Here is a 12985-nt window from a genome sequence, read left to right on the forward strand (position 1 = left end):
AGTAGATATGCAAACTTTGTGTTTGTGTGTGGTAGGACTGATTCATGTCGGAGATGAACTGAAGGAGGTCAATGGAATCCCTGTGGACGACAAGAAACCAGAGGAAATCATTCGTATTCTGGTAAGCCTCATCTGTGCATGTGCTGTCCAAGAGTTTCTCCCGTGTTTCATCTCCACTCCCTTGGCGAAAATAACACTACTTGTTTGTGATGGCAAAAACCTCCCCTAACTCGTCCAGGACCCCATGCCTCCCATCGCTGTGCTGAAAACCAAACACTGGCCTTTCTCTACAAGTCTTTCCTGGCCTTTGGACCACATGCATCGAGCCACACGGTCCCCCTGGATGAGATTGATGCTCAGTAGTTCTTCCAAGCAGGCTCCGCAACAGGCCTCAAATGAGCTCCGTCATAGGCCTGAACTCTGCCAGGGGGGACAACTGGAGAGGAAAGACAGAGTCTCTTAACTCTGGAGGCCTTCTCAGACACAAAGGCCTCTGAAGCAGATGATAGCTCTCATCACTCCTCCTCTTACCCCCACACACACTCTATCCCTGCCAAGCAGAGTCATCTAATCCTAATAACCATTCTATTGTTGAAAAGTCAAACAGCACTTTGCATTATGTGACTTTCATTGGATTAGGTGCTTTGTGAAGTATTTGCAGGATAGATGACTGGTGTTTCCTAAACTACTGTATCTACCTTGTCTTCCTCAATGCTCAGGCCCAGTCGCAAGGAGCCATTACCTTTAAAGTTGTCCCCGGCGTCAAGGAGGAGGCGCCATCCAAGGAGCCAAAGGTAGGTCTTGTCCTGGCTTAATCATTATGTTGACTAGGTTACACTCATAGACCTCTCTTATACCTTTTTGTTGGACGCAGAATGTCATTTTTCAGGCAGTGAAGAAATGTTCTTCCACACTTCTGTCAGATTGTTGCTCCTGCATTCTTCTATCTTTCCCCTACTTTCTACTTAAAACACATTTCACCTATGTTAATGCCTAGATATCCAAAATTCACAGAACCACAGTACTGTAATCTCTCCTTTTAATGTACACACTGGCCAAGTTACATCTTGCAATCTAAAGTGTGACTTCAAAGGTAACTTCAAGAGCCAGCCACTGTAACACTGATCAACACAGTAAACTGTAGTAGTAGTAGAAGAATGAGATGAAGAATATGACATTGCCATGTACTCGAGGGACATGAACTTTCACAGGCAGCATTACTGATTTACATTTTTCTCTGGAAAAAGGCAAATAACAACTGTTACAATAAGCACCAAAGAATGAGACCAGAATCAGTTGATAATATAAAATAAAGACTTTATATGCCTATACAGGTCATAGTAGTTATTCACAGAAGTAGATTTAAAGTGCTTTCAGACAAGACTGCAGCTCCCAGCTACCTCTGATCCTATTTCCCTGTACACCACAGGCTGCTGCTACCCACCTTGTATAATCTCGTCATGCTGCTAAATAGAGAAGCTTGCGGCTTAAAATAGTAGAAATAATTAGCAATATGATATTTTTATTGTCCCAGATAATCAAACATCAATCAAATATCAGAAGCTGATGTTGCTCCAATATGGTTTCCCATCATTGATCTGTCTGTGAAGAGGTGTGGGCTGTGGTTGCTGTGGTTTCAGAGCGAGCTCCAGTGTCAAGTTAAAAAAAGTTGAACCATCATAAACTCAGGGATGCAGGAAAAACTAGAAAAGTCATGGACCTTTATTCTGTGAAATTTTAATCTTGCCAATACACAGCATCAGCACAGTGTAAAGTGAGTTTTAGGCTGACAGAGCATACATATTTTGATGGTGGAAGAAACTCGAAGGAGGAACCCATGCCGGCACGGGGCAAACATGCAAACTCCACACAGCAAGGCCCTGCTTGAACTGGGATTCCAACCCACATCCTTCTTGTTGAGAGCCGACAGAGCTAACCACTGTTTCTCTTCAAATTAATCGTTACAGTAATCTGTGAATAACTTTCAGTATAAGGTAACATAAGGGCAAAATTATTTTCTGTAGCTGTTGACGTAACATTCCTCTAATATGCACTGATGTTGCTTTTGCTTTACATTCTGTCTCTCCCTCTATGTAAGCCAACTTACTGAAATTTTGTTTAAATAGAGTTTGAAGCTGGTATGATGCTGGACAAGTATACATTTAATATTTCATGACTCTTATGAAACTTTGGTTGAAAGTTGGACAAGAGAATGATCAATGTAATGACAGATTTTTATTATTGGTCCTAAAAAATCATGAAAAAGTTTTTAAATTTTGTTAGTGGATATCTGTGGGAACTCTTTAAACTCCCACTGCCAACATCAGCCACACTATGGCTGCTGTTGTGTTTTTATTGAAAACAATGGTGGCGTGGGCAACCGCTGGCTCTCTGAAAGCACCTTTAGTGTTAAGTTACTTTTTAAGTATTGTGTGAACTTGTGTAGCTGCACAAAAGCTCTGTTAAAGAATAGGTAAGGAAGACATGAATCTGTCCAGACATTCCCCACCAGCTTTCCACACTTTACAGTTTTCAATATTCAGTGCTAAAGACACATTTCTGTTGGTACCAAAAGAGTATTGAGGTTTGATACCTCGCCACATGCAATACAACATTGTCTTCATTTGTGTGGACTGCACCAGTAGACAGTAGCTTGTAGCCATTCATCCTGAGGGTGGTTTAACTGTCTTTCCAACCAGCAAACCATCATTCTCACCCACTGGGGTGTTGATACACCATTTTTCACACGCTCATCTATCAGTAGCCGACAGAGGCTGGATCCACTCACTGCTCTTAAGCTCCAGGGTCGAAGGCGGTTTATCATCATTCACTACGCAGCCCACCCTGCATGTGAAACAGGGGTGCACAGGACAGGGTGGGCCACTTGCATCCTTTGTCATCATGTAATGGTTGAAACTGTCTGGCCGTTTAAGGAATCCATCTGAAAAATAGTCTGCCAGTGCCAAACACTCAGCCACTCCTTCATGAAAATGGCCTGCGCGCTTACATCAGGTGGTGTCAGTGCAGCAAAGGGCAGCAGTTAAGTGGCTGAACATGTACAGGCCAAAAACACACTGAGCCAAAGGAAGAAAAGCAGGAGATCTTGGTGTGTGAATGTATGAGTGTATTCTGCTGGAGTGTATAGCAGCCAATGAGGCTGTTATGACCCAAACAAAACATCTCTGTCTGAAACATAACTTTTCTACATGGCACAAAGCGCTCTTTAAATCAATAGGACACAGAAAAATTCAATCTCTCCTTTCCACTCCCTTGTTTTCTCACACATACACACTTTCCTTCCCTGTCTTTTCTCTTTCCATGTACACTGAGGTGTCTTAGGAGTGCTAACTCATCATGATAGAACTCAGTTTGGTCAGAAGAGGCAGCGAGCTGCTTTAGGTTGCAGCGAGCCACCCACAACAGGAAAAGATGTCAGAGATTTTTCCACTATATGGTTCAATCTGCTTTGTGTTGATGAGGTGTGTCCCACCCCCACTGCCAAAGCTAATTAGACCGTAAAGAAAGCAACTTCTTTATGTATCAGTTGGCTGCTTGAAGAGATAGTTCAGATTTTATGAAGTGGGATTGTACGAGCTACTTATCACAGTCAGTGAATTAAGTAAAGTAGATGACGGTTGGCACACCCCCAGTTTGGAGAAGCAGGGAGGAGCACCAGCACGGAAGCTAAGCAATGAACTGCTGTGGACAAGGTCAGCAGCGCAACATAGTTTTGCCACCTAAAAAATCAATATCAGCTCAAGTGTATGCTGTATTTAGAAAATTTCACCGCATTTCCTTGCAGTCAGACTTCAGTGTGTCTGAACAAAACACTGAATAACACAAATAAATTAACAGATTGAGGCAGCAGTAGTCCAGCAACTCCTGTAAAATGACTGTTTTTCCATAAAAAGTCTGGTTACTTTGGAAAGAGCAATATTTGGCGTACATAACATGGTTTCCTGTGGGGAAAGGCTGTCTCACAGATCAAAAAAGTAGTGAAAATATTCTAAATATAGCATACACTCAAACTGATGTTGATTTTCTTTTTAAAAAAATGAAAATCCAGTAGCATAGATGTAGCTTTAGCCACATAAAAACACCCAGATTTGCTACATTTCCACATTGCGCACAAACTACCCCAGCATCTGAGGACAACTTAAATGAGGTGTTTGGAAACAGTGCTGTTCTTGTTTTGGTTTTAAAACTCGAGGGTTGCATTTTAGTCACATCCAGGTATGCTTCCTGATTGGGTCTTATCAGTCACGTCGTGTCATACCCTGATTCATCACACTGCGATACAGATGCTGTGAGGCAGCTGGCTGCTTATTTGATCCCTTTATTTTTTATGCTCTTTTTGTTTTAAAACTTTATGTCTCTGAATGTCTTGTCCATAACTGATCTCCGTCTGCCTTTTAATTTGTGCCACGATTACCTCATGCTGGACTTGCTGTCAGCTGAGACTTTCATCCATTCTGTATTTAAGACAAACATCTGATAAACAACTGATCTAGTCAAGTCAAGTCAAATTTTATTTGCACAGCCCAGTATCACAACTCAAGGGGCTTTACAATCTGTACAGTGTGTGACACCCCCTGTCCTGTAGACCCTCAAAGGCCCATTTAACATGGAAAAAAATGGAAGAAACCTCAGGGAGAGCCACAGAAGTGGGATCCCCTTCCCAGGATGGATAGACATATAATATGTCAGGTGTTGCCTATGTGATCCCGAGCCATACCTACAGTTCACCATCACTCTTGGGCCTGATCCCAGCTGTGTTGAGCTGCTAACAGCTGCTGTGTGGACTCCACAGCTAACAGAGCTAATAGCCGATTGCACCATTAGCATGCTTGTTGTATGACCTGATGTGGAAAGACTCTGGAAAACTGCTAATCAGTCTGGACTACCCAAACAAGTTGTTTCAGGCATAAATGTACATGTATGTAAATAACGGATTTATTTTGATGCACCAATGTTTAAAAGTTTGCCACTATATGTTATAAAAATGTTAGTGTTTGCTGCCTACTATCAACAAGTACCTCATACAGCCCAACTTCAAATAATCTGTACCACCCCTTCAATGTGGAAAGATTCCTGATATTAGTTTGTGTTTAGAATTTGTCAATAGGTGGAACAAAGCTCTTCCAACTGGAGTTTCTGACTCAGGAGATGTTAAGTCCCACCACACTTGGAAGCTGGTGACAGGGCTTAGTCCCTCCTAAGTGTTGATGGAATGAGATGGAGACTAAGTTGGCCAGCAGCTGCAGGTTTAAACCTCTGATTGCAATGACCTTTCTAGAATAATCACGCTGAGCGTTTGTGAAGCACCTTCTGTGTTTGCCGTGACGGGTTTCCTCTTGAGTTCACACCATACGCAATGGAGGGAGAGGTAGCTTTACAGTGAGCCATTGCTTTTTCCTGTTGTGCCCTCAATCCAGTTCTTTGTTTTCTTCCCTCCGCCTCCTCTGCTATACATCCAGGTGTTCATGAAGGCACTCTTTGACTATGACCCCAAAGAGGACAAAGCCATCCCATGTAAGGAGGCGGGACTTGCCTTCAAGAAGGGCTCCATCCTTCAGATCGTGAGCCAGGATGATGCAACTTGGTGGCAGGCCAAAATCGAGGGGGACGCCAATCCCCGTGCTGGCCTAATCCCGTCCAAACAGTTCCAGGAGAGGTAAGAAACAACCTGTCCTGTCTACTGCTGCCTCTTAACACGGCTGGCCCAAGTGTCTTTACTGCTGTCACAGTCACACAAGTTTCACTCTCTTTCTCTCCCACTTTTCTCTATATTTTTTTTCTTCCTTCACACTGCCAAAATAGTCTGGATTTCCGCACAATGTCTGGCCCGAAATGAGTAATGACAGAAAATGATAGCGCTGGTACTGATCCACTTTGGACGGCAAGTGGATGGAAAATCGCACATCAGTGTGCGCTCGGACGGCCGCACTTGATGTGCAACACAGAGCTCAGGAGGCCGGGGCAGTTTCTTGGCACTGTCCGGCAGCACCCGAGGAGGAAAAAAAACACACACACATACATAAAAAGAAGGAGGGAAGAGAGCAAAACATTCAGATTTAACCTCACAGTTTTGTCAACAGCAAGAGTGTTTTTCCCTCACCTCCTCACTCCTTCATCTTCCTTCTTTTCTTTCTCCAGTCTCAGCTGACAGAATGAAAGTGGTGGATGCTGAAGAGTGGGTTCTCTGTAGCGTAGCAAGGAGTGTTTATTATTCCCTATGCGGTCATGAAAACTGATGGTTTTATTGTGCCTTTTCTCTCTCTTTTCCTCTCTTTCCTCATCCTCCTCTATCTCATTCCAGGAGACTTGCACTGCCGCGACCTGTTGCGACTCTCCCGTTCCAGAGGACCTCTACCCGACGATCATGTAAGCATATATCATCTGCCGTGATAGGCTCTAACACACCAGAACATGACACACTGCAACCGGTGGGTGGGCTTAGGGGAGCTAATCTAGAGGAACGGATAGTAATTAACTAACGGAGAAAGTATGGGATGTAGCTCAAATCTCATCTCGGCAGGCCGCTGCTGAAGCCTGCTGCACAGTTGCACTGCTTCACGCCTGTCATCGGAGGAAGTGTTGTGTCTGGATTTACCCTCCTCCTTATTTTCCCGTCTGCTCCGTGTTTCACTCTTTCAGTCTCCTGCCAGACTCTCTTGCCTCTGTCCCCCTTCTGCCTTCCCATGTGTTGATGTGGTCTAAGTCATGCGGGAGCTTTAATGCGAATAAGGCGGAGGTTCGCCCTCTGGAAAACCTCTCCGAGCCTTTACACCTTCCAGCCAAAACACCGGCCAGCGTACCCATCCAGCTCACCTCTCCGCATCTCAGAGAACCTAATGACGGATTAATGATCTGATACTAGACCTACAGATGTGATGGAGGCTCAGCGCTACTCTCTAGAGCGCATTAATATACCTCATGATGCAAGCCTGTTCAGTAACCCCAATCCTGGCCAGTCAGTGCTGCAAGGTTAGGGAGAACGCATCAGCAGGAGCACTTAGTAGAAATGTGCTATGACAAAGCTGGGGGATCAGGAAATGGAGGGATTATAGCTAAATTACCCTTATAAATCAAAGATTGTTGATTGCTTCATAATGAAGACAGAAGACATAAACCATGTTACACAAGAAAATGACAGCAGCAGAAACAATTAGGGATGGCCTCCAGACCAGCCTTTAGGTTTAAGATGTAGAAAAGAGGTTCATACTGATACCAGTACAGTTGGAAAGAGAATCATCGCTACAGAGTGTGAAACGCTATAGTCTTCAAGTATTTTACACCATAATTTGCTGCTGGTCTTTGAATAGAATGCAGTACCAAATGGTGCTTTGTTAGTAATGGTGCGAGTTGTGTTTTTGGAGGTTTTTACATCATTATGTAGCTTCCCAGTAGTGTTCCTCATGTATTCAAATCCAAACAATCAAATTTTGGTCAAAGTAGTTTAAGCACCAAAATGCTTTTTTCCCAAGCCTTTCTAAAAATGTTTTCCCACATGAACTGAAGCAGGTTTGTGTAGATGATGTTGTTATATTAAAAAAAAACAAACCCTAAGCCGAGGGAGGAGAGGGCATCAACGCTGTATCCTATCTCACTGCTTTTTTCTAACAGCTGAGTGGGAGTTTCCATGTGAAAAAAACGGAAAAGAACACAGATGGAGCTGCCCTTTAAGATTTATTGTGCCTCTGCTATGAGATTAAAATTTAAAAAGTGAATTAAAATACAGTCAAGAACGTTATAAAATTGTTCTCTCTTGCTGCAGGCCATGGATTCCCTCATGGCTTTTCGATGTCAAATCTCGCCAACATTTAGGAAATAACTAATCAATCAAATCAACATACATAACTGACTCCAAAAACAAGCCTGCAGCAGCAAGAATTCTAACTTCAAAAGTGGAAACAGACAATTTATCAGCTTCCCCCCCAGCATTATTATTTATGTGTTCTGTTGCAAAGACAAATGTATTGCTTTTGACTTTAATCAGCCTACTGTAGCTCCAGGTAGAAATGATCAACACCACTTTCAACATAATAGAGAAGAAAGAAGTATGTTCACTGAAGAGGTCAATTGAATTGTCATGATTTTATAATTAAATTTGGGAACTTAAAAACATTTTATATATTTATTTTTCATGACGTCTCAAGGTCCTCTGCAGGGCCTTCACAGCCCACACTTTGGGAATCACTGCATTAATGTATAGCTTCACACAAACACAGAAACAACACATATTGGTGGAGAGGACAGTAACACTAGAGGAAACTATTAGGAAAAAAAGCATTTTTTTCATGAATTTAGTTTGCACATAATTTTCTGGTGGTGGTGAAAGTGAGGCTCAGAGAGAATCAGCCTAAAAGAAGATGATGTCATTACTCTAAAGACATGACACTGTGTAATCAACGTTTACTTCAATAGTTAGATAAAACAAAGACGTTGTCTATTTCCACTTTAACAACAATGGTTGAATATCTTTGCCATCTCCACTTCTGCCAGCCACCAGAAAGAACTGTAGTCCTGAGCAGTGTGTATTGGAGGTCTGCACAGCCATGGCTTTGTAAAAACCAGTCCCCACCTGCTCCAGCTGCTGTTTATGCCACAACCGTTTGTGCCCACAGCAGGACTTTTCCCCCTGCACCTGACTAAAAAGCTGTATAAGTGATCCCCTGACATTCATGCTCAAAAATGACAAAGACATTAGCTATGATTTACAAACAGTTGCCAAGCAGCAATTTGGTTTGTATATGGTGAGCCACAGTGCATGAACAGAAGGCTGTCCAGCTGGCATCGTGACTGCGCATTACAATATGACTGTGTGCCTGCCTGTAGCCCTGTAGGAGGAAAACATGCTGCCAATATCTGCTGTGGGTCTTGCAGAAGTTGTGAGGCCAGCCGGCCCCACGCAGACTTAAGTGTGCATTGACATTATGCGCTTAACTTTTTGCAGTCTTTTTTTTTTTTTGCAATCTTCAAAAAGGAAAAACAGTTCATTTGAAAACTGTTGAACTTAGGTCTGCTAGTGTGAACATTCTCTCAAAGCAGTTCCAGTGCCAAATAAGAAAGACTTTATATGTCATAGTATTTTTACTTACTGCTTTCATTCACAAGACAACCATGCCAGTATTTTCCTTGAAATGTTACTAGGTCTTGAGGTGGGAAACTGGCAGTACAGATTTTCTCTGAATATTGATCCCTGCTCCCATTCACGCATGGCTCCATGCAGGAAATGTTCTTGAATATTTCAGGTATTTCTTAGATAGGCGTGCATGTGTAAAAACATTACTCCTTCCTACACGTCTTTCTTGTCCTCCCTCCTTGCATCCTTGCTTTGTCCTCACATCTTTGCCTATATCTTCATGTTCATAACCATATATTTAGGCGTAATGAGAGCACATAGGTTGTCCTCAACCACATACAGCTTCCCTTCCTCCTTTCAGTCTGCATTTCCAAAACATATAAACCCTCAGAAAAATACTCTACACTTGTACTTGGCTGTATAAGCCTGCCTCTGGTCTCACAATGACCCCATTGAACCAAAAAGCCTGTTCTTATTGCTCATATTTTTCACTGTAGATTACCACTTTGAGAAGGACATGTCCATTTGACTACTTGTTGCCCTCAACATGGCGGTGAGCCCTTAATGTAACGTGACTCTTTCAATATGTAGCTCAGAAATAACCAACAGAGCTACGCTGACCACCTCTAAACTTAGCATTAGGCTCTTTTACCTCAGATTCAAGCCCTCGGTGAATTATGGATGTTGTCATTTCCTGGTTATGTTCAACCGCATACTGGCATACATGGTGCTGGATGGCCAAAAATAGCCTGCTAAAAAGTTAAAGACAGACAGTGCTGCACTGTTCCCTTACTATTTCATTTTAATGGCTCAGTTCCTCTTATGAGTTATGGGATTTGTAAACCTCCCCCCTCCTCTATGCACAGAGGGCAGGTGTAAAATGTAGTAGAGTCTGCTGTGGCCCCTACCAAAGGAACATAAGTCTCCTTTTGACTGTAGCAATACTTTCTTCCTAATGTCATACATACTGTAAGGATTAGTTGTGTGTGCAGCAGCAGTAGTAGGAAGTCCCTTGACATGGGCCCCGTTAGGACCAGATGAATAACTGGGGAATGATAACAGTTCACTCTCTGTTCTCGCAGAGACCTGCACACGCATTCATCTCCCGGTGTTCAGAATAAAAAAACTCAATTAAAGAAAAATGCTGGATCCAGTTGGAATGTAAGCAATGATTTCAATGAATAGAAGTGAAGGGTGAAGGCTGTTTTTACACCAAAATTAGCGTGTATATGCAGTTTTCTCAAGTGCGGCTAAGTTAGGGCTGTGTATTGCCAAGAATCTGGCTATGTGCTACGTATCATGATACTTAAGTTACGATTTATTATATTGCAGTATATTGCAATACTGTAAGCAAGGAGATTTATGGCAGTTTTTTTAAATGAAATTTTTGGAAAACTGTCATGGTATAAAGACCACACCAATATATAACATTTAGTTAAAACAGTTTACTTTTTATATAATCAGAACAGTGAAGATAGATAACCGCACTGCTAACTAGTGGTTTAGGGTTTAAACACAGTGAAAAATGAACACGCAGATTTTTGCATGTTTCACGATACAGTGTTTTTGAGAATTTATACAGTAACACAAAACGAAATATTGTGCTACTCAATATGTTCAATATTTTCTTGCAACCCTTGGCTAAACCCACTATAAATAGGTGATTTTTTTTTTTTTAGTGTGCTTGAAAACCAAGACTCAACTCGTGGTTGTGGGAGAGCAGAGAGAAAGGTCTTATTAAAAGTCTGTGTACTTTTGTAGCTTCAAACTGAATCTCTGTGGTTTCTAGGAAATTGAATGTTTGTCCGCCATTTTACTAACGCTCTACTAAAGACAAGCACTTCATCAGTAAATACACACTGTTAAGCGGGTGCTAGTCTGATACACAGAGTCAAACTCAGTCAAGCCCAAACGTGTATGGAAAAGAGGTAAAGGAGTCGCAGAAGTTGTTGACGGAGGCAACAAGCCTTCATTGCCTCTGCAGGGAAAGGGGCAAAAGTTGCGTGTCCACCTGGGTGTGATGTTTCCAACACTGCCAATCGGATTGGAGCTGGATCTGATAAATACCCATGACAACTGCAGTCATTTGACATGTAAATGAATGCCGATTGCCTTTCTCACTGAAGACAAAAACCAGATGTTAGTGGGTGTTAGTTGTTTTTTTGTCCAGTGTAGAATTGACTAAAGAAAGTCCAAACTAAAAAGAGGAGATGCAGAAAAGATGAAATTGATGGCGAGAGAAGCGGTCCAGGGGTCACATTCGGTAGCTGATGTGGCCCTGCAGAGTGGCGGTGGCTGGATCAGGAGAGATGGAGGGAGACAAAGCTTAGACCCGGGCCCCCGTACACGCCGGACCGGCTGGGCCCCGAGGCCATAAACTACAACCTAATTGAAGGATACTGTGGAGACCCCGCTGTTACCGAGCAGAGGACGGAGGTGGTGATTGAGGAGGGGGTCCCTCTCTCTCTCTCCCTCTTTCCAGCCCGGGAGCTCCGTCGGCTGGAACAATATTGGTCTTGGCGAGGGGCTGCGGCGAGCGTTGCTTAACCGTGTCCATTTACGCCTAACATTTGCAAGATATAAATAATCCCTTTCCTCACTGTTGCTCTCTGTGCTTTTGTGGATGCATTCCTCGGTTATGAAACTGATGTTTAAAGTGCCATCAGTTTCCCCGTTTAAGCCAATTATTAATCGGGCACAGGGTTTTGATCAACTGTTTTACATCTCTAGACATCAACCTGGCCCACCTACCTGCCTCCTCCCTTTTTACCCCCAGCTCCCTTCCATCGATACCTGGCTCTCCTCCAGCTTCCCCATCTGTTCTCTCTGAACATACTAACGTCTCTCTGGGCTTTCTTACAGCATGTCTGTTCCTCCGTCTGACATGCAAACCTCTCCACTGTCTGATTGTTTGGTTTGGTTTGCAGTCTGCCAAACACGTGGACACACTTATCGCTCACCTTGGGGTCCTTCTACATCTCTTTCCATACATTACAGTGCTAACCCCTCTTTCTCTTGCTGCCTCTCTCCAGCAAGCGACTGAACCGTTTTGAAATGGTGCCCAAGATTGGTCTTAAGTGGCCCTGAACCTGGCCCTGTGTTCAATTTATCCGTCCATTTCATTTTTCAACTTAAACGCTTACAGACACGGGAGTAGATTTTAGAAGCGCAATGGGTGCAGGAGAAAAGCTCCATTTTATTCTCAAAGGTTAGCGCCAGATAACCCTGTGGAGACCACCCTTAAAGTTTTAATAGATCAAGTTGTTATTTTTTCCCTTCACATTAAAACACCCTTCATACTGGTTCATTGTCAGTATCCCAGTTCTGAGTTACTTGTAACATTTTTTTAATATACAAAGTCAGCTTCTTAATGCAGACCAGCCCTGTTCTGTCTTTCATTCACTTCTTTATCCTGACTTTGAATAATCAGCTTGAAGTTTGAAGGCCAAAAGATGCATGACAAAGATCTCATTCTGTGTCATCTGGAAAATTCTGCTGGTCTCAAGTTGGTTGTTTAAAAAATAGAGAGATATAGCAAGCAAAAGAGAAAGTGACAGCGTCCAGTTTGTTCAAGGAGAAGGCCATCTGTATGCTGGCTGGCTGCGAGGGTGACATCAGCTCATAACTCACGACCATTTACAGGGTGCTGACTAGGGGTCAGTCCTTTGTCTCTTCCTCCCTCGTAAGGAGATAGCTGAAAGATTTTCTAGCAGCAGCGCAGGTACACTTTGCCAGACATAATCCATACAACTCCAACCCAAGGAGAATCCAGTAGTAAATATACCTACAATTAGGGCTGTACCCAACTCAGAATTATGTCAGTTCAATCATTTGACTGTTCAATAAAAGTATTCAGCTACATGTTCTTTTTTTCAGTTAAGCAGCACACTAAACCTTTAT

At 42.8% G+C, this 12985-nt stretch overlaps 1 protein-coding gene across 2 annotated transcripts in view; it reads left to right on the forward strand.

Annotated features, from left to right (window-relative positions):
• Positions 1-12985, forward strand: part of mpp7a (MAGUK p55 scaffold protein 7a) — a 169663-nt gene that overhangs the window by 110207 nt on the left and 46471 nt on the right. For both annotated transcript variants that reach the window (XM_084747404.1, XM_084747405.1), the window contains exons 8-11: positions 36-121; positions 720-794; positions 5478-5674; positions 6320-6384. In XM_084747404.1, the coding sequence (XP_084603530.1) occupies positions 36-121; positions 720-794; positions 5478-5674; positions 6320-6384 (423 nt within the window). The remainder of the gene's footprint in view (positions 1-35; positions 122-719; positions 795-5477; positions 5675-6319; positions 6385-12985) is intronic.

The sequence above is a fragment of the Lutjanus erythropterus genome, chromosome 21 (genome assembly GCF_056507025.1).
Source record: "Lutjanus erythropterus isolate fLutEry1 chromosome 21, fLutEry1.hap2, whole genome shotgun sequence".
Lineage (NCBI taxonomy): Eukaryota > Metazoa > Chordata > Actinopteri > Lutjaniformes > Lutjanidae > Lutjanus > Lutjanus erythropterus.